The following is a 23,293-nucleotide window of genomic DNA, read 5'->3' as shown; positions in this document are numbered from 1 at the left end:
CAATACATTTAAGGTCACAATTCTCAGTTCCAATTATTTCCATTAAAATACAACGACAACTTACTGACATTATGGGTTTCTTCTTTTGTCAATGACCTGGCAATATCTACTAATAGCATGGGAACATAGCACAGTTCTTTAGACGAGACGCATTTGTATCTTTTTTCTTACTTTCCCAAAATACAGACACGTAAGCAAGGAAGGAAATCATACATCCTTGCAAAAAATAGAACAGATTACTATTGCTTATCCTCTGTAAATACCGTCTGGAATTCATAGTCAAAAACTTGTAAGCAGGCTAAAATACAGAGTCAGATACTTCTAAGAGTGCTAAAGCTTTCTGAAAGAAGTGAAAGAAATCTAACAAATATATGTAACATATAACAGATAACGTAATATAACCCCCAAATTTGATTTGTTACTCTCTTATTAAGGTTAATGTGCAAACGTGGTGTGATTTACAGTGCACCATTAGTGACCTGTGTCAGACTAACAAGTGAGTTGATTGTCCTCTATTTACATATATCACTAATAATATAGACCTAATGCAAAACACTAGCTACATATTTAACCACGCCACTAATGTAATATTTATACATCACATTCATTGCAGCACACAGCAGTCTGTTTGCCAAACTTTAGGAACTGACTTTGGTCTTCAGAAACATCAATTCACATTTGATGGCTCAAAGTGGTGCTTTTGCAATAATTATATATACAAATTGCTAATTGAATGTATTCACTTTGATCAGGAGTCCCACAGTGTGGATCAGTGTATAATATACATATTCCATTTTCGAACTGTTCAGATAGATGCTCATCTTGAATATTCTAGTCAATAAAAGATAAACATGTATCTGACTGACCTCTCAAACAATGGACAGTCAGTCAGTAATAATTTCTATAAATGATAGCCAATTAACAGAGGTCTAGGGTAAAGAATTACTGAGAGCTATGTTGAATAAGCAGCAGAAACTGACTTTTCACATAACTTACCCGATTAGCAGATAACAGATCTGTCTTCCATTATAAAATGCAATATCAAAGTAGAAGAAGAGGCAATGTGGTCAGCAAAGTTAAAAAGAAATGGATGTATGCTTACTAGGCCATTGTCACCCTCATACATTGCACTCTAAATTCTATCAAAAGAATTAATTGGTCAATAGAGAATGTACTCAGAGCAGTATTTTAAAAGATGCTCTGACATACTTCTAGTCTGCCATTGAAGTTATCCACTCCTCTCACAGTCTTGTAAAAAAAGAGTCTAGCACAGCATTGCAGGCATAGTCTATTCACCGTTAATGTGCACGGCTTCTAGCACTCAAAATGCCAGTTCTTTGTGGATACTTCTTATATGTTTTATCTTGCAGCATTTTCCACTATTCACATCCAAGTATTTCATATGGATTTGCCTTATATCTGGAAAACCTGTAACTACTTTTGTTACACATACAGCATGTTTTTGGCACTTACAAAAGAATTATCGCCTTGGAAAGACGTTAACAAGATGGATCCAGCTTCAATAATTTTTCAAGGAACAAAGGTTGTAAAATTGTTTTCTATTGGAATGTTGAACTTATCGGAAGATCACACACTCAAGCCAATAGCATTTGTCTTTGCTGTCATACAGAAGAGAGTGAGTCACCTACAGTACAACAGAGTCATCTTGCAAATCTTTTAGAACTGTGTGGCATCTGATTAAACTAATCCACATCTTTCTATGATGCCAAAATAAACAGTCCCTTTCTCACAATGTATAAACATTGTTCCTATAACTTTCCTTTGAAATGTCATGAAAAGGTTAAATGACGATTCATTATTTACCTTGACTAATGAATTGCTCCATGCTGTCTTTGAAAGGCTGGAGGTGCTCTTCTAGTGATAGCTGATAAACTTTTGCTGCTTCTGTCTCGCATACTGAAATTGAAGCAACAGATTAGTTTAGGATGACACATTATGGTATAGCTATGCATACTGTACTAAAAGACGCTCTTGAATTAATAGCCAGTGGCACGGCTAGAATACAGGCTTCAAATACACTATTTCAAGTATAAACACTCTAGCAATGTTTTCAGGAGGTGTTATGTTCCTAGTCAAATGTTTCTGATCAAAATATAAAGATAAGATGGCCAGTGTGTTGGGTTAAACGAGCAGCAGTAGAAATGAACAAAAGAATCCAATTGTTTTAAAGGAGAAAGACAATTTTAAGAGAACCGAAGTTATGTGAAGAAAATTATAAACTCAGACCCCACGCCATGCATGCTGATTCCTCTGTACTCAGGTGAGGATACGTGAGTCAAAACAAAGTTCAGGTGCTAAATCTGTACCACAGAGAAGGAAGGATCTTAATTTGGCAAGTAAAGTATGGATGAGGGCTTGATACCTGCTAAAATGAAAGATGTAGTGGTCTTGCATTGTTCGAGGGTAATTGTGCAAAATGTTTAAAGTACAAGAACATAATACTATAGTTATCATAGCCTAAACTCTATGATAGGCCTTGGAGAATGTCAGAATGGTTCTTGTTGCACTATAATCTAGGGCAGAAAAGCTGAAGCCTGAAGCAGCCTGACACAGACTAGTCACTGATGAGTTGGTATGATCACGCTCCCACCAACTACCCAAGCTAACTCAGTTTAGGGCAATAGAAGACATGACGCTACTTTGGGAGAATGCTAAGCTCTGATCTGTATTAGAGTGGAAATCTCTTCAGGAGGTGATAAATTCCTATCACTTTGCAACACAAATTAACCCTGCTTGATCGTGCCTCAAAATTTTCAATAAAAGTGCACACACACAGAAACGCATTATCCTTATTTACTCTCTAGGATTTCTTTTAGGTAAACAGGATCATTTCAGTATGTTTAAATACAGAAAAATAGTTAGACATAAAAAAAAATTTTGAAGAAGCAGAATATACTATCATAATGATTTCCTTTAAATATAAAAGCAAACGACGTCTACAATGGCATCATTCCAAATATGTACAGATGAGAATTGTAGTCTGTTTTTGAGAATCAGAAAGAATAGGTAAATATATCACTTAAATGTATCACTATTACACACACTAGAAATGTGATTGTGTAAAATTTGAAGCGGTTTCAGAAAAAGAAAAATCAGAAACCAGTCGTCATCTCACTCTCACTCAACCAAGCACAAACTTATAATCTATTAATAATACCAGTATCTGGTTTCCAGCAAAAAGTTAATGATATGTCCAAAAGAAAACGGTGGTATGGCAATTAAAGATAAAGTGCTACAAATACAGAGGTTCATTGCTTGTGACCACTGCTGGCCAGCCAACCCCTTGCAGATGGGTACCTAGTCATTCAAGTCAGAAAGCTAAAGATAAGCAGATACGATGGTAGTCACATCACTCTTTTCTACTGTTAGCTGTAAAAATTGATTCACCTCAATTGTACTACTCTGGTGTCCTAGGTCTGGGGCAGATCCTTGGAGGATACAACTTTAGATCTGAGAGGTACTGTTTGATCACTGTTTCTCATGGTTGTAATTTATCAAAGACAATTAGAGAAATTAATTTTTAAAATGCACATACACAGAAAGGAAAACTGACTCAAATCAAATATTCAGTAAATCCACACAAATGGAGTTATGCCAGGGTGACGATAACAATTTCAGTTTCATATTTTTATTTAGCTTAGCATAAAATCAAAATAAGTACCAGAAGATTTTTAGAAAAAAAAATAGCATGAATAGATATTTTAATTAAATCAGCAACTCTACCTATGAAGCAACATTTTAAAAATAATCCACAAAACATTATGTGTTATCACGTAGACAAGCTTGTAAAACATTCAGTCCTATGCAAAGTGAAATATAAAAATGGTATTATTGCTTCATGTGAAATGTTTCTAAGGCTGGATGAAACACTTCCTTTATTTGATAAATGTTGGTCAAACGTAACTTGTAAAGTGATTCAGTATTCCTTTCCTATACGGACGTTTTTGCTGCATCTGAAGACTGTTCCAAAAAATACGTGTTTTGACACTTCTAGAAAAGAAATTTTGTTAATTCCATTGAAAATCTTTTTATAAACAGTATAAAAACAACTGCATCCCAAAAGTTTCCAAAGTATCTTGAAGATTCTTAAACAAACGTTAGTCACCGTGACTGATATAGGTAGGGCACTCAAATAACCATGCATTTTCACAGAGCATACAATAGATGAACAAATAGAGAAGCCACATACCATTCCACAAAGGAACAAATTCTGACAGTGACATATGGTAGTAAAGAATTTCTACTAAACTTTCCTCCTATCCAGAAATAAGTGACAGGGCTGAAAGATGCTATACAACCTGCCATAATGTTCCATTTCATATCACTCACATTCCATATCTTCTTCCAGGATATGGGTTACACATTCTTCATAGAAGTAAAACATTTTAGTCTCTCCATTTAATGTCTGCAACTCAAGATAACTCCTGATATCTCAGATAATTTGAGAGAAGTATAGGTCTTGTTTCTCCAGATCTTTTTCCCCCCACCCAAGAAAAGACCAAGATCACTGATGCTCAGAAAAATAAGAGTTCAGATCTACCTCAAGCGCTGATGAGATTCTTTGCTAAAGCGCTTCTACAGTTGATGAAAATCTCACGTGCACATTTTCAGGATAGTCTTTCTGTTCACTCTTGACATGTAAATTTTCAGCTTAGACTAGAAACAGAGTATCAACCCTTTGTAGTTCTTGGAGAGGTACAAGTTAAATAGAGCTAAGTAGTATTGAGCAGCAGCAGGAGTGAATAAGATGCTTATGGTGTATTTTGTTCTTACACCACTACCAATCTATCAAGAAACAGAACCTAAAAAAAACCCAACTTAATCAATTTATGAGAATTACATTAAAGCCCATGTCTGTCTGTCCTACAACCCAGTTATATTTTTTTTATATCCCAGTATATTCATTGACACATACGGCAGAGAATTACAGATTTTTTTTTTTCCTTATAACGTGTATTTGTGCAAAATCTTTAATCTCCTAGGGTGCTGGGAGTAACCTTGTGTTTTCAGTGAAGATAAAAACAGTTATTGTTCACCTACTGTATTAGGATTTTACAGGGGGAACATGTGGTTCAAATTCAATTGATCTGAATGAAACTTCAGGTAAATGGTCTTACTGTTGACAAACTTAATTCACCCTGTTCCTGGATTGCAAATGATGCATAATTCATTTAAAAGCCAAAAGAAAGCACAGAAGAATCCCGTTTTCTTGCTTAATAGAAAGTAAGGTATCATATGTAACATTCAACTTTTTTTTTTTTTTTAAAAGAGAAAAAATTGTTTTCAAGATGCAAAATTCTTTTTTAATAGAATTTTTTTAACCCATTCCATTGCATACCAAATTTGGGCCCTTGGAAGCACAGGCCAAATCTCTGCTAAATGAGATGCCTTTTGGAAGAAAATGACGTGAGCAGATGATCAGCTGCTCCTCAGGCTTAATGTAATTGGTCAGGATAATAAAGGGCAGTATGATTTTTGTTTCAACACCCCCAAAACAAACAAGCTTCATGTCACATCCAAAAGAAACAATAAGAAAGCAAATAGAACTGTGAATTATCCTGGGACAGGTAATTAACTGAAGATCATCAGGTTGTTTTGGTTAATCACATCTGAAACCACATACTTACCTAGAAAAGTCCTATAGAATTTGGGAGGATTTTCAAGACTGTCTAAGATACTTAAGAGCACAAGTTACATTAATAGCTAATAGACTATTTATTTTTAAATCTCTAAATCTCTAAAGAAGTTTTGAAATTATGTCCCTAACTTTCAGCAGTTCTGAGCACTTATGCTCCTACAGGAGATGTGCCTGTGCTGAACTTGTCTAGAAAGCAAGCAGAGTACAACCACTGTTTTCACTACTTCCTCAGTGTTTTTGGTATTCCTTACAGCTACAACCTGTGACTTTAAAAGAAAGCTTAGACTTTACGAGAAAGGGAACAATATTGGCCTCATGAAAAGACAAGCTCTGATGAACTCAGCCACAAGTACAGAAAGAGTTCTTAATTTTCTTTTATTTATTTTTTTGGAATTGTAAAGACTTACACTAAGAACTGCGGAGTCTTCAAGGGCTTCCATAGGCAGCTCCTTGTTTGGAGTTTTAAGGACAGTAAAATATGACTCACAGATTGACTGAAAGCCTGGCTTTAGTTTACATCTGGTTTAGGTTTAGGAGTCTGCATGCAGCATAGCTGCAGCAATTAACCCTTTCAGTGACAGCTGAACAAACAGCCAGAACTTGTGGCTATACAGCTGATGAGTAGGTAAAAGTAAATATTTAATTTGGTTAACACAATAAGAGCTTCTGTAAAGGTAAACTGTGCAGGTAACTGTAGGACTGACCAAAACCTATATTTGTTGCTATATCATTTTGTTACTATTTACCTTGAGAGATTTGGCATTTTATTATATAAGACTGAAAGCATCTTTGCAACAGAATATGGATATATGCATCATACCACAGATAACATTTTCCAATAAAATATTTAACGCTTAATTGTGAAAATCTTCATTCTGATTTGCACCAAAATTATTGACAAAGAATAAAAGAAACGCATCCAGACACTTCAAAATATCTTGAGAGAGAAAGTTACTAAAGAGGCAGTGAATTCAAACTCTCAAACTATACACATTTTTCTCCATTTAAGTTCTCTCTCCTCTCTCTCCTGGATGGAGATTCAGCTCCCTGCCCTCTTCTCTTCAAATCGCTTGGAATACAAGTACATTCGAAGAAACACTAGGTTTGTGGGAAACCTCTTAGGACAGACTTCATTTCATCCAACTTTAGCTATCTAAAAGCTAGATGGGCATATTAGACTTGAGATATTTCTTAGTAATCAATTTAGGAGGGGACAAATTGCCTTCCAGAGCAGTCCCTTGGTCTTCTATTGCCTGTAGTGGGACCCTAAACGACTTAGGCTACTTAACTTTCTCATAGCTAAAGTGACCTGAAACTAATACTGCCCCTTGAAGGTTCTGTGTCTGATCAAGAAGTACCACTAAAATGTTGCCAAAGTCCTAGCCCCATAATTGTAACGAAAACAGTGTGCCTTCTGTATGTGAAGAAATACGGGGAGCTGGAAGGATGAGGATGACACTCGAGTAGAGTATGGTGCACTTTTTGGATTTTAGCCTGCAAATGTAAGTATTCCCAATGAAAGGACTAATGGTGGATGTAATATCCTTTTGCAAAGTAATCCATAGCCCCCAGACATAAGAATAGGGCATTGGAGAGGGTGAATCTCCCGCTAAAACTACAGCTAGACAATACTTTTAGGGCTGATGCCTCTTCCCAGCTTTTAGTGGTAGCCTTTACTGAGGCAAGAGGAATATTTTTTGATAGAATTTAAATAGTTAATAGTTACCCATGTGAATAAGAAAAGGAAAGGGACCATCCTACTATTCCCTCTCTGTCTACTATACCTACTATCCCTAGTCCCATATTGACAGGACCCCAAATTCAACTTTAATACTGTGCTTCCAATGCTCTGATTTAAACAGCAGGTATTTAACCTGAGAGCACATACCAGCTCTACAAGTAGAAGAACCAAGCTGAAGAGGTAATTTTAGGTGATAGTAAGAAGCATAGATAGATTCAGGAAAATAGAGGTATTTTTACAAGTTATTGTGAGTTTTTTTTTTTCTTGGAACATACTTTTCCAAATAAAAAGTGTTCTGCACATGCTTAACATTTTATAAACTATTTCAATTACATCTCTTCCAAATTAGAGAGATCTCTGGGCCATACAGCCTAGCCTCTGATCAATACAGACTTTTCAATGAGTTGTTAGCACTCACAGTAGAAAAAAAAGTCTTTATAAAAATAATTTTTTACTTATCATAATTATTTCTTGTAATTAGTTGTCAACCAAAGACAAAAAAAGTATGACAACACTATGACACACATGCAAGCACTGACTTATCCTTGATTCATGATCAGCCTGCGCTATATGGTATTATTCATCCTTTCAAAATTTTACCAGATTCATTTTCTGCCTAACATTGTTTCCATTCCATTTTAACTGAGCTTCAGTGAAAGATTTGCAATAAATGACAACTGATGAATTAGTCTTTAATCTGATTTGCAAGGATAAACTTACTATTGTAAAGCTAAAATGTTAATGTGTAGCCAAAGAATAGTTCCAAACAGTTTAACTTGCCATAAGTGCTTCATAAATACTCTAACTCTCACTGCCATTTTAGCGTCCTCCCTCTCTCCCAAACTAAATACAAGTCCTGAAGAATTTAATGGGCCACAAATCCAGTATTTTCCTAAACCACAATTGTACCTCCAGGGAGTGTCAGAGCATTAAGAGGATTAAAACATTAACTGATTCAAAACATATTTTCGTGTCACTGCGTAAAGAGTCTGCTGGATACTGTTGCACAGGCTTGACAGATAAATGGAACAAATGCCTCTTTTTTCTATTTGTAAAAATCTCTGAATGACCCAAGTGCTTTACAGAACAGTGAAAATCCTACTTATTTTAATTATAAAATAATAGAAATGAAACCACCTTTCTAAGTCTAGAACCATATACTGATAATAATAAATACGCAACACAGGACCTAATCACTATGAGCCATGCATCACTCTTGTGACCCTGGATGTCCAGTTTTCTTTACATGGTGAGTTGATTTAAGTCATGTGGCAAGTGCTAAGGTTTCTTCTGTGGAATGACATAAGGACAGAAGTCATCACTTGGCATGATTGCATCAAGGAAGGTTGCTGACAGCCAGGAGAGATCAAAAGCAGATCAAGTTGCTTAACAAACTATATGTCACTAAAGTCAAAAAGGCTAAACTGAGAGTCCTGGAGAGCTGTGAAATCTGGGGCAACAGATGGAGCCAAACTCACTTGGTTTGTTAATAAGAAAAGACTAAAGAAGAGATAAAGCTTATTTCTTAAAATAACTTGCATATATACTAATATCCCCTAGGAGCATATTATTTTAAAAAACAAAAACAAAACTGAATAATCTGTAAGTTTGGCATGGAATTTGCAAGTTTGTTTATTGCAATTTCCATTATAATCTTAGGGGAGGTGGATTTTCTTCTTTAATTAAAAAAAAAATCATAAATTAAATTTCTGCCTGATTCGTCATGGAACAGGCACACAACTTCCTCTCTGAAAGTCTTTTGGACTTAAGCTTTTAATCTGAAATCTGGGAAGAGGCTTTGTTTTCTGTCATTTACAAACTGCAAGGCACACAGTTTATAAAACTTAAAAATGGACAAAATCCTCTACACTTACAAGGGAAAAAAGTGTAAAAGTTATAATATCAAGTGCTTTTTCTTTTTAAGGAAATCAACACAACTACTCCTTTAAAACAAACATGAGTCCAAGCTTTGAGCCATAAAACACCATCACTATTATTTTATAGAACCATAAAGATGATTTATATCTGCATGTCTCTGCATATGCTACTGACATATTTAGACAAAAAAACAGCATTGCCTGAATGAATTGCTATTGTTATGGTTACAAAACAGTTTGTTTTTTTTTTTTAAACAAAAATCCTTCTCTATTTCTTTTTTCTGTATTGTTTTTGCTGTTTTTTAAGCTTTCTCATAATTTTATGAAAGGATCCTTTTGGGTTCATGCTCATCTTTGAACATACTGATCTTGGAAAGCATTAAGATAGAAATAAAATATATTCAGAAGCTTTTGTTCCTGGGTGAGCAAACATCTTCCTCCCCCACTTTTATTAAGTATGATCTCACTGTATATGGTTTGCAGTGTATTTGAAGCCAACATGGACAAAATCTTCTTAAATTAGTGGCCTTGTTTGTACCAAAGTTAGATGGAATTTTAAGTTTTTCACTGATAATTCAAAGTAAAAAACTAATAAACCAAAACAAAAACAGAGCGAAATCCTCAAATCACTGATGAAAATAGGGCCAAGGTTACACCTTATGTCCACAAAAACGCACTTCAGTGTGAAATTGTAGTGCATTCACAGGCATCTATTTCTAGGCCTTAAACTTGAGAATGATTGGTATTTCCCGGGAATATTCAACACTCATTTACTCTCACTGACTTCAAAAGGAGAGGATCATATTTAGGTTTTTGTCTGAATTTGCTCAGCAACTTACAGCCCCCTTCTTGCTCAGTTATTTAATGAGGGAATTGCTTTAATAAGTCATGAGTTCCAGAAGTAAATTAGCAAATCTAGCAACGCCCTTAAACTAAATGCAGAGGTAAACTGCCTTTGAAGTTGTTTCATTCACTCAGTTAAAATTTGTATTTCATTAAAAAAAAAAAAAAAAAGACGACCAGCATTCAATTTGCTTAATTTGTCTCACCGAAAACATTAAATTTTCACTGCAAAGACAATTCAGCTATTGGAATAGCCAGAATTTTGCAACCATAATTTTTTTTTAAACAGAAATTACTTTGAACTTAGAGTGACACTTTCCTTTGAAATGCAGTGTCAGCACAAAGCGTTTTTCATCATCTAGAGCTGATGTTCAAGCAGCGAGATTGCAGACTGGTATTGAAAGAATCACTTCATATCCAGAACTGGATACCAAAGGGGGCCAATGCCATCCCCAGACAAGTCAGGACTAAAACGAATGGGGAAAAAGTCATGGCATCTCCAGTTATCGTCCACTTTCACTACAGAACAGAATAATAACCACTGATATTCCAGCCTGAGGGCTGGAACTGGAAGCACAGAAAGAATTCAACTGCAGTCTCATGGCTGAGCAAACCATGTAATTTCTATTTTTGCAGAAACTCTGCTTTGGTCACTGCAGAGTGTAGATTTATTCAATAAAAGATTGATATCTGTGCACAAATTTCAACCTTAATCTAAAAATATTTCAGCTTTTGTCCACAGAAAGGCATTTTGGTGAACTTATAGGGGAAAATTTCTCCTTCCATGGAAGTTCTTAAGCATGCACCTGAATTAAAGTACTTTTCTCAATCAAACCTAAGCATCTTTCTCTTCTGTTTTCAAGGTCAGTCCTCTGATAATTCAAAAGCTGCAGGAACTAAATAAATCCTTATGGGTGAACTGTGGGATTTCTTCCCTCTAAATCGTTCAGACAGCAAATAGATGCTGCTTTGGTCTGCTCTTCAGAATCACACTAGTAATCTTGACACAACTTTTAATATTAACTTTATGTATTTACTATAAATTTTAAAACATCCAAACAGAAAGTTTGATAGGAGCAAGAAAGGAGGCTCAAATACAATTTGATTACCATATTATGTTTTGCTTAGAGAGCCTTCTATTCTAGGTTGCTCAGAGACTAATGATTTACCAAACCGTTCCTTGGTCTCTAGATGTTCGACTTCCAAAGCCAGCGAGACAACAGAAACATAAAGATCATTTCATTATTTGATTTGAATCCTTCTCTGCAAGATTTAGTATAATGCTGCGTACCTGGCCAGTTTAGCAGAGAGCTACAAGAGTACATATTAGCAAAGGTAGTGAAGATCATGGAGATACTGGCAAGCATTTGGGGAAGATTTTCAGCTCTCGCACAAGTTCTACCTTTACTTAACTTAAACTTAGTGCTTAGTTCCCAGTGTTATATGTGATACATGTTCTTTAATAAAGTTTAAGAAATTTATCTTATTATAAATTGTAGAGTTTATTTAAAGAGATACCGTTTCACAGGCATGAGAAATATTACTTCCTTTGCATGTTATATTTCAGCAAAGTTGGGTTATTTCAACTATCTTTAACCAGATGCCATATATATTATTTTTTTCTTATCCTTTAGATAGTATTTGGACCTAATGAACCATCTTTTTTGTCATTAAATGATTCAAGACTTCACCATTCTTCTTATGATGAAAGAACTGTTGAATTAAGTTTGCAAAAAAAGCCAAAAAAAACAAACAATCAAAAAACAAAAACAAAAAAGCCTTTATCTTTTGGTTTTGATATGAAATGTCTCATATAAACTGGGGGAAGGTTGCTTATTTTAACAATGTCCCCTCAGTTTATCTACAGAAAATAAAAAAAGTCTTGCTAAAATGACCATGAATAATCAAATCAAGGAAACAAAATCCTAAATGAGGAGTCAAATTATACAAAACTGTTTTTATACCATCATCTAATTCCTCAAAATGATATATACAAATGAAAAAGCAGGTATGTTGGTAACATGTTTTTACTACATAATATAGATTCAGTACCTCGCAAATCTTTCTTCATTTTGCGAAGATCCTTTTGAAAATCTTCAAACTTCAGTTGAGAAGCCTGGAAGAGATCTTGTGGCTCTGGAAGAGGAAAGATGCATTGCTCTTTTCCAGCATCCTGACAAAAACATAAACAAATATTTAAATAGTGCTCATTACCTTTTTATATACTAAAATAAAGAATTAAAAGCACAAAGAGCATTTGTGCACACCATTTGTGCACGTTTCCTCATCTCGACCAGCAGAGGAACATATTTAATACATTGATCTTTTGTTCTTGAGTTTAAAAGAGAAAATTAATTCTCACCTCATCAAAATTACGCAAATAGTATGAGACAATGTAAGATAGAAGACTCCTGCTGTTGTCCTGTATAGAAGAAAATAAAGTTTGTCGTGTTATTGAGACTGACTAGCCATGTCTTGGTGCAAGAAAAAAACAAATTCAGAAGGGATAATTCCCTTCAAAGTATAATCTCTGACATTTGCAATATTTAGAGTCAAATACTGAAAATACTTTTCTGAGTTGGTGTCTTCAGTTAAAAAAAAAAAAACCTAAAATATCATTTAATCATTAAACATAGTAAGAGAAAGATATGTTATTATAAATGTGGAAGCCCCTTCTGATTTTTGAAATTTATCTGGTTTAGAACTCAATCCTTATTTTTCAAAATTTCCACAGGAAACACAGGAAAAGAGAAGTATTTTTGGGTTGATCTACGCAACTTGTTTGGCAAATTTCAAATCTTATTTTCACTCATCCTATAACTAAAGTAAACTTAAACAAAGTTATTTTTCTAAACAGATTAAAAAAAGATTAATGTGCTTTATTTCAGCACTGCTGGAAACTTTTCTTCTATTTTACTTTTGTAATGAGACTTCAGCAGAAAATCTTTGGTTTGAAAAGGAGTTTAGACAGAAGTATGTTTTTAGATGGAAAAGTATTTTATATGAACTTTTCTGATTGATCAGGGGCAAATAAACTGAAGAAGAGTCTTGCAATTTTAAGGTTAATGGGCATAATATTTCCTGCAAATTACATCTTAAAGACTTGACTCACTAAACCAAATCCAGTATGCATAGAAATTGGTTCAGTAGAACATTTAAAACTGGTGCTGTATCTAAAGTCAACCATAACGTGAAGTAGGCTGCGCTAAACACATCGTACTATGTCTTCATTCACAACATAACTCCCTTGGCTTACCAAAGAAACAAGCACGCCAGCATGAAGTTTCTCCACCCCTTTAAAGGCAAACAGCTGACAAGGTCTCTCATCTCAGAGTAAACAACGGTCTCCTTAGGTTACCTAACCCCGCAGCTAGAGCATTGTGTATTTAGTGAGCAAGCAGGGAAGCAGTCTCTTTTTCTACTACTTTCAGAACAACAGATCTTGACAATGACTCACTACATGGATGCAGTGGCCAATTCAAACTCTTAAAAATTATTTGTATAACCTTTCTCATACCACTGCCCACATTCAGATGAGTCTTTTCATTATAGCCATAGAGACACAAAGATTCTTATTTCTCTGTAAACAAAAGCAGAGATTTGAACACAACCCCAATTTGAATAGCCAAAGCCAAAAAGTGCCAGTACCACACAAGTTTCAGTTTAGCACTTCGCAAGAAAAGACTACTTATCATTCTCTTCACTCAGATTACTGTACCAGAGAAATCTTCAGTTAACAGCTACTTGCTGTGATTATTCTTTACCCAGACAGTTCCAGGGTCTAACGAGAAATGCATACTCTGCAGTCATGATATATATAAAGATGAATTTTGGCTTATCCAAATGCTATTCCATCATTTTAGGGAGGGACTATTTTTCCTCTCTCAAATATTTTAAATCAGCATTGAATCACACTGTTAACTTTTCTTTTACAACTGTTTCCTCTTCTGAAATAAACTTTTTAAATGTGATGATCACAGTATTGCCTCTGAAAAAAAGGAAAAGTTAGAACCATGCAGTACACCAAACATCAAATACATATCAGATTAGGAAGTAAGACATAGTTTAAGATATTTTTGTTTTTGTAGCAATGAAAAGAGACAGTTCATTTTCATATTTCTACACAAATGCACCCAACTCCAGAAGTGTGATCAGTTACATGCAGTAATTTTTTCCCCTTTATTATACCTTTATAATAATAGAGTTTACACTATTTATTCAAAAATGGAGACAAAGCAATTTCCTGAAAGAATTCAACATTTCAAGCTTTACAGCAACTCTAAAATCAACTTACACTGCTCTTGACATCTTTCAGTTTTGGCAGGATATCTAATCCAAACCCATCTGCCTGTCCTCGTGTCCTGTTTCCACCATTCATATAATTTCCAAAGGCAAGAACCAAACCCAGGACCTGCATAACACCTGACCCATTTTTCAGTGTCTACAAAACACAAAAGAGAACCACTTTGTTGAAACTCTCAATAATATTTACTATCAAAAACATTACTGTCAATGTTTGTAGAGCAGATTGGGTAATATTGTGCTCAGAAATTACTTTTATATTGAGGTTAAAAAATAGGAAAACATCAAATTTCTAATGTAACACAGAGATATAGTAATACCAATATGTGATTTCTTGTGAATGGGAGACACTATCCCCAAAACATATATTTAGGGAAAATAACAGGAAAGTGTGAATTTCAAATCACACAAAATTATACGGCATTAGGGGAGGCGAAGAAAAAGAAAATAGTACTTCCCTAACTGATGCTGATATTATGAACAGCATATTTAATTTAGGAACAGATTCTGCAATATATTCCTCAAAAACTCACACAGAACAATTAAAAGATTTAATCAATAAACATTAAATAGCATAACAATTAAACACAAGACTTAAAGTAGCTCTCAGGTGTGCAAATACATATGAAATTTGCCTTTAAAATGGCACATACATTTTGCATGGGACCAATCAAACTGTAGGAATCTGTATCAGCCAGAGATAGCATTTGCCATCTCTAATTCATTTTAGTTATGGGAGATTTGGACACTTCCAAAATCCAAGCAAAGACAAAGTGAAGTAAAACAGTATTAATCTGGAAAGAAGTCACATGGTCACTATGAATAAGGAAGATTTTACTTTGCAAAAAAGTTTTTTCCAGAGACTGATATACATTCACTGCAAAAACATGATGTTATAGGTCAGGATGAAAAGCCAATCTTAAAATCTGCTTTGATGTTGAAGCACAATCATAAAACATTGTATTCTGCAGAACTGCTATCCTTCAGATTTAATGAGTACTTAAAGTAAATAAAGAGAAACTTTTGAAATATGAGTATAACTTAACAAGATTAAATATCAGAAATTTAGCTCTACCTTTACACAGAGCACAACCTACCTCACACAGTTTCTGCAACAATTCAAGCTTGCGACGAATTGAACAAATGCTTTCTGAAAACGTGGATTGGAACAGAATACAGAACACTCGTTCTGAAAAGTTGGGAATTAGTGAGAGTTCATAGAGGAACCTGCAGAAATATGTAAAGAAAAGGATTTAGTTTACTGTCAGTAGGTATAGTACTCCCCCCCCCCTCCCCCCGCCTTTGTAACATCTCTAGTTAGTTTACTGTAGTATGGAAAGTTTTCAGAAGGCAGCAAAAGTGTTCTTTCATAAGTAAGTTCTTACTGTTCAGGCTTATCCAAAGACTTGGCATTTTCTTTTTCCTTGGATGCCCTGCTATGCTTTTCTATTTTTTCTAATTCATCTGATTGTGCTCTCTGGAATAAAGAAAACAAAGTAATTAAAAAGTGTTAACTCAAAGCCTAAACAAACATCACAGATGAAGATGCTGTTGTAACAAATGAGATTTATAGATTTTTTCTTCTCCTTCAAGCATCTGCTTATGGTAACACTACTTAGTTCATTGAGTGATTTTAAGAACAAATACATCTGATGGAAAACAGAACATATTCCAAATAATATTATTGGCTATTAGCAATCTGCAAAAGGTTTATTCATTGAACCATGCACTGAGACAATAATCTTCATCCCCACTCCCTTTTCCTTGGCTGTTTAGGATCAAAGAACTGCCTTCTTGAGTTGTATTTCTCTTTCCACATCTGTTGGGTTGCATTCAGGTGTTATCTGATCTTTCAATACATATTTAAGTAATGCCCTTTTACACTAAATCAAAATGGATTTGTACTGTTTACTGAAATTTAAATTTTATTTGATATTTGGAAAAAATAAGTTGATTTTTAATGGAACTACCATACACAGCATAATACATGAAGAACTACTGCGTACTTCTTCTCTAGGGTAAAATGATTTTCTCTTTTATCTTAATAAGCCAAAATAATCATATGTAAATTGCTTAGTTTCTTGGAGAACCCTGTGGTACATTGTGTGGTCTTTTCTTCAACACTCCAATCAGGAGAAACAGAGTCTCACTGCTGTCTGTGCTTCATGCTACAATGAAATTAATTTTTCCAACTAGAGTACTGGAAAATGGAATGGCATGGGAAGGAATGCAAGCAGAATATAAATTTCTCCTTCTCATCCTTTTGACATCCATGGTAGTTTTCAAAATAAATTCAAAACATGAATCTGTGCAAAAGTGTATTAAAAAAGTAAATTTATCTACCTTTATTCCTTTTAGAAAACACTACACACATTTTTGAACTTACTCCACCACAGAACTGGAAGACAGCAGTGGAAAATAATACTCTAACTACTTACACAATGCCAAAGTAAAAGATAGGCTCTATCTACATTCTTTCTTGCATGCTCTTGCAAGTTTAACAGAAGAGGAACTATCTAAAAATCATACTGCCCTGGCTCCATCAGCAATCTGAAACTAGAAAGTCAGGTTTGGACAGTTCTTTTGAGGTTGTTGAGAATACGGTCTAATGAGAAAAGGAAGAAAACGTTGATGTGCCCAGAAAGACAAAGAGTCGCTCAGAGCAAAACACTGCTTCAGAATTTCTCTGATCACTTCAAGAAGTTTGGAAATGACTGCAAGGCCATCTGCCAGGAATACTACTCATCGTAATCATAATATTTAGTCAGTGTTGTTGTGGGTGCACTTCAAGAGTATCCTCCAATAAAATAGTCTGATCTTGTCTACAAAATACTCTGACATAGAGGAAATACTGTAAACAATTTTATTCATTATTTTAATAAATAATTACTCTTGACATAATAAACTTTACTCCTGACAGTAAGATATGTCAGCAGTATCTATATCAGAATCACAGAAAAGCTGAGGCTGTAATCTTCTAGTCCAACCTTCCAGCTCAAAGTAGGAGCAGGTCACCCAGGACCACCATATCCAGTTGGGTATACCTCCAATGGTGGAGACTCCACAAAGTCTCTGGGCAACCTGTTCCAGTGTGTGACCACCCTTACAGTAAAAAAAAGTATTTTTTTTGGTGTTCAAATGGAATTTCCTGTATTTCAGTTTCAAGATGCCCATTGCCTCTTGCCATTACACTGGGCATCACTAAGTCTGTCTCTGTTCTTTACTCTCTGTCATTAGATATTTACATACATTGATCAGATCCCCCGTGAGTCTTCTCTTCCTCAGGCTAAATAATCCCATCTCTTTCAGCTTCTCCTAATAAGAGAGATGCTTCAGTCCCTAAATCACTTTCATGGTCCTTTCTGGACTAGTCCCAGCAGGTCCACGTCCTTCTTGTACTGGGGAGCCCAGAACTGGACACAGCACTGCAGATCTGGCTTCATCAGTGCTAAGCAGAGGGGAAGGATCACCTCCTTCAACCATCCTTTATCTGTGCATAATGTATCAGGCCTCTCTCAGTTAAAAAGAGCTAGCTGAGGCTAATTCACCAGTTTTTAGTTTTAGTACGCTAGTAGTGGTGCATTCCTAACACCCAGCTTGCTGAATTTCCTCCCCTACTATCATTTCAGTGTGAGAAAACAGGCTTGGGGAATTATCTTCCAAAGGTACTCTTCTATATAAAGTTTCAGTCAAGGGAGGCATAGAAGACAAGAGAATAATTACAGAAGTAAATTTTGTTGGTATAACTCCATCTTGAGAACAAAGAACTTTTCACAATGCTAAGATCAGAAAATTGGGTTCAGATCTCAATTTTTAATCTTTAGAAGACGCATCTGGATATGGGATGAGGACTAGGCAAGATGTCTGTTTTTCAGAATGAAAAAAATTAGTATCAGTTCTAGAATTGATAATCTGAGCTCCAAGCCCAATATATAACAACATACTTCTCTTACACCACAGCTTTATTTTTTCTGTTTGTCAAAGCATTCTATCAATTTTATTTAGAAGCTCAGGGGCAGGTAACATAGGTTCTACTTCCCCAAAGGCAGCAGCTGCATAACTACCGCTTGACCAAAGATTGTATTTTGGGAGTTTATGAACACCCAGTTGTTTGGCTAAGTGGGCCCTGCTCAAATTTGTGCCACATTTCAGCAGAGGGTTGTATATGGGGTCAGTAAGAGCCTCCAGACCCACAAGGCTTTGTGAGCAATGCCCAATGGCACCCACACTCAAGGTTGAGGGTGCCATATTGTGTTAGCTAGACACAGGGCACATTCTCAGGTTTTTCTTTGCAATCAACAGGCTTACTGTCTGGCTTTCCAATAATCTGTAGATAGTGTAAGAGCTGAAGACTCTTCTACTGAGCTGCACTGCTTCTAACTATATTTGATCCCTACTGTCACTGCTGAGGGCACAGCCATTCACAAATGCACCCCCACCCCCGGTAAGTCAACCCTGTAATCCTAACATGCCCTCCTTTTGTCCTATTTAGATGATTTTGCAGTGTAAGGAAACTAATTGTGGGAGGCAATTGTTTTCTCTAAACTGGAGAATTTATAATTTTGTCTGAAAACACATAATTTTGTGACTAACATATTTCAGAAAATTTTCTCATTATTGATATGGCAATAACAAACACTTTAATAATTAGTGCCAGACTCCTTAAGTACCAGAAAACTTATTTGAAGAGTTTCTGACAAAAGTCGACAGGGAAATTGCAAGCTTTGAAATAATTTTTTTCAACTTAAATCTTCTAATTTAGAAACTAATGTATACATGTAGAAGAGAAACAAATTTTCTGTCTGAGCTTTGAAAGAAATAGGAGAGAAGGACAGAACTGGAAAAGGAACGCTATTTTACTGAAGCTATACAAAAGATTGATATATCACAATAAAAAGTGATAGCACCTTGAAATCTTTAGTGAATGAACCTACTGTGGATAAATCTTTTTTTTTTTTTTTTGATCTTTCCCTTTATCATTACCTTATCTTCCCTATTAATAAAACAGGCTTACCTATCAGTACTTCTTAGATTAACAAGAGCCAAGGCATTAAGAACTTTCATTTTCTAGAGGCACCATACCACTTAATTGCTTCAACTTTAACACATCAAGAGGAAAAAGTCTAGCATTTTCTAAGTGATTCTTCAGCCCAATAAATTTAAGTCTCTTTGAATCTGCTTTTATTATTTAACAAAAACAGTCAAAAATTAATAGAATATCTGGAAGGAAATACACTGCGAAACAACATCTAGTGAAACACCCATTGATTATCATGTTGTATCTGTATTCATAGTATATGGCTTTAGAGCATAACCAGAAAAAAAAGGTTATTACCTAGAAAGGTTTATCTTCTAACAATGCGTAACTAACTAAAAACTAAGGAGAAATGATCTTCCAACAACATGGCATTCTGAACTTTTGGATTGATGTTATAAAGCTCTGATAGAGGGAAATTTGCCTCCAAACACTTTGGAGAAAGAGATATGATGACAAACAATTCTTTGTCATTTGACAGTTACAGTTTCCTTTCTTTCCAAATCTCTCCCATAGGTCTGTAGGAATGACTGTACTGGTCAGAGTTAATTCTAAACCACACAGCTTACAGACAGACCCAAACTGTCCTCAAAGCTAAGAGCATGAGGAAGGTGATCACAATTACTGAGTGAAGTGAGTGAGTTTGGACTCAACTCTCCTTGTATAATACACTTAGAACACAACCAGTCTCCTTTAACTATGTTAACAGTGCTGTTCTGTTAACTATGGCAAAAACAAAGTACTAGACATGCCAAATCACTGAAAATATCAAACTGAAGAAAAGTACACTTAAAGAAAAAACTAAAGCTATGACTGTGTATTAAAAATGGCTTTTGTTTTGAGTGCAATTAAATTACTTTTTATCACTTAAGCTACTTCAATTATTTACTTTTGATTACTTTTACTAAATTTGTATTAAAATAAATACTTATTTAATAACCATTTTAAATTATTTAAATCATGATTTTCATGGAAACATGCAAAAACATATATATGAATACTTTTTGAATTAAAATCCCAATATTTTGACTATGTATATATTTAAGAGTGAAACTATTTAAAATCAAATGTAAAGAATAGCATTATTAGCTATTACAGCCATTTAAATAAATTTTAAAGATAAGTTAATCAGTGGATTCTCCTAAAATGTTACATTCCTTGTAAGATGTTGCATTTAAAAATTAGGGAGTATAAGGATAAGACATTTTTAACTCCTGAGATCAACTCAAACATCATAAATTTGTTATAGTATCACCCAGTCTGTCCCCTTGCCCAAGCAAAATCAGAACTTCTGTCCCTTCCAGCAAATATTCCCTTAACCTATCTTTTAAGCTTCCGGCGGTAGAACCTACAACCTCTCCAGCCTATTGCAGTGCTTTGCTATCCTCACCATTGGAACATTTTTCCTAATAGCTTATCTAAATTTCCCGTGCTGCAGTTAACTTCTTGCGCTGTCTAACTGCTTTCTTCTTTGAAGCAATCTTAGTTAAATGCCTCTGCTTTACTCTGAACGACCCCACTTCTTTCACTTTTTCCCACTAACTCATGCTTTATAGGCCTCTGCTCAAACTCAGTTTTCCCCCCTCTCCTCTCTCTCGTTGGTCCAAATCTTTTTCAAAGGACACTGCTCAGAACAGGCAACTCTTCCCATCCTGCTTAATGGTGTCCAGTATGAAAACACTTTTAATATACTACATATGTATATATTTTAATACATATATTGCATAGTTCCAAACTCCTATCAGAAAGCTGAGGAGCCACAGTCACCACCTCCTTTCATTTAACTGCAGACACCTGTGGTGGACCGTCTAAGTATTGTTTTCTAAGCAGCTTTTCACCTAGCCTTTGGTAGCACTATCGGTGCTCATCTTCCCTGGGCTTTTTTATGAGAACATTTCATGAAAGTGTTAAAGGCCTTTCTAATGTCAAGATAGGTGTCATCATCTGCCTTTTTTTTTTCTTTCTTTCTTTTTTTTTTTTAAACCCCTCTCAAAGCCTTTAACTCCGTTAGCATTTGAGATGAGATTGGTTTGGCACAATTTGTTCTTGACAAAGCCATGATGGCTGTTACTCATCTTCTCTGTTTGACTGAAGATAAGTGCAAGTAGCTAATTTACTTGCTCTGGTATTTTTCTAGAAATTAAGTTGACAGAGCTATAATTAATGTACAACACGCATGTCTATTTCACCATATAATAGAGAAAATATACTTTTTAAGGTATTTTTCACTGTTTCCAAGTTCCCAACTAAACATAGAACCTTCTAGTTCTAAGTACTTGCAGGGAGAAAGGCTTGGTTTTGGTTTTATGTTAGGAGATAGCTGTAAATGAAAGAGTTCTCACCTTCACCTAGAACATTGCTACCTAAAGGAGAGTTTAAAAAAACTAAACAACCCCACTCCCCCAAAAAAACAACAACAAAAACCCCCTAAACCTCTTCCTTTTCTTTTCAGATCAGTGAAAACTCCCTCATAGGAGTCCTGGATGAGAACTATAGATTTTAGAAATCAGAAGGGTGTCGAGAGAGGTAACGTTGTAATGGTAATATCACTGGAGCCATGATAGTCTAGGTATGCAAATGAAGGAAATATATTTTAAGTAACTTTAAAAAAAAAAAAAAAAAAGCAAACGAGCTTTCCTACCAGCAGTTTTTAAATCAAGCTCTAAGACTTCTGACTAACAAAGTATACTCTTTTCAAATAATCTGAAAGGACAGCAGTTAGAAGTATTTCATAACAGATAAAGAGAAAACATTTTGGCAAAGAGCATACAACTAAACAGTTATTTGCCAATTCTTTAGAAAGAATAAATCTTGAGAATATTTCCTCTTCTGGCCTTCCACATATAGTGATGTATTAGAGTGCTTATCACAACAATCTATTACATATATGGATGATACACTGTTCAAGTTTAATGTTTCTCTATCAAATCCCAGGGGCAAAGGTTAGGCAGACTCAACGTTCCTTATTTAAGCAATTGTTCTGAGATTGTGTACGTAAAGAAATAACAAATAGCAAAGGTACAAAGGCTAAGTATGAGCCACTCATGGTAGGCCTGAGCAAAACTCAAGAGTTATGGCATACAGTCTTCACCAACACCAAGAGTACCAAGTATACGGTGCATGTTCAGAATCAACCCTGCAATTTAATCTGTAAGCACGGCTCTGCTATCCAGAACTGTCACTTGGGTATATTTTAAATTATGACAGAGGAGAAACAAATGAAAGCAGACCTTCTGCACAAGTATTACTGAAGATTATTTATCAAGTTGTTTCCTGTTAGCTTATTTTTGTCTGGTTAATGTTTATCTATTCCCTAATTTACAGATGGGTATTAAAAAACAAAACAAAATGAAAAAACCTTTTCTATTATCTTCCAGTGTTTGTACCAAAAGGGGACACAGCCAATAGATATTTCTCACAAAATTCATTAAACCGATTACTTATAGCACCTCTCTGAAAGTCAGTGCTATTTATTTCCTTGAATTTTACCTATTATATAATATCATAAATGGAACAAAATGGTATAATATGCTTGACCTTTATAGTAAGTATATCTAAAGTCAGCCAACACACCCCAAACAGAAGTACTTCAGAAATACTTTGGATTAGTTTAACTTTTTCCTCACTTTTGCCAGAGTATATTTCTTATGAGTACAGGTAGGACCAAATTTAGAGTCATGGCGACTCTTTCATTTCACAACATAAATGTTATATTTCCTGTTTTTGCTCACAGTATAGCCTTAACTCTGACCATAGATTAGTCAGTTTTTTATTTGTATACTTGTGATTTTGGAAGTTAATGTGACATTTCAAAAGCAAAGGGAGTTGGAAGTCTA

The 23,293-nt window shown here is 35.0% G+C and overlaps 1 protein-coding gene across 2 annotated transcripts in view; it reads right to left on the bottom strand.

Moving 5' to 3' along the window:
* FMN2 (formin 2) overlaps window positions 1-23,293 on the bottom strand; it is a 195,273-nt gene that overhangs the window by 47,943 nt on the left and 124,037 nt on the right. For both annotated transcript variants that reach the window (XM_068939260.1, XM_068939261.1), the window contains 6 exons: window positions 15,808-15,899; window positions 15,520-15,649; window positions 14,415-14,561; window positions 12,483-12,542; window positions 12,173-12,293; window positions 1,825-1,917 (listed from right to left, as the gene is read on the bottom strand). In XM_068939260.1, coding sequence (XP_068795361.1) covers window positions 1,825-1,917; window positions 12,173-12,293; window positions 12,483-12,542; window positions 14,415-14,561; window positions 15,520-15,649; window positions 15,808-15,899 — 643 coding nt within the window. The remainder of the gene's footprint in view (window positions 1-1,824; window positions 1,918-12,172; window positions 12,294-12,482; window positions 12,543-14,414; window positions 14,562-15,519; window positions 15,650-15,807; window positions 15,900-23,293) is intronic.

Source organism: Struthio camelus, chromosome 3 (genome assembly GCF_040807025.1).
Source record: "Struthio camelus isolate bStrCam1 chromosome 3, bStrCam1.hap1, whole genome shotgun sequence".
NCBI lineage: Eukaryota > Metazoa > Chordata > Aves > Struthioniformes > Struthionidae > Struthio > Struthio camelus.
This window is presented reverse-complemented; position numbering and strand designations above follow the sequence as displayed.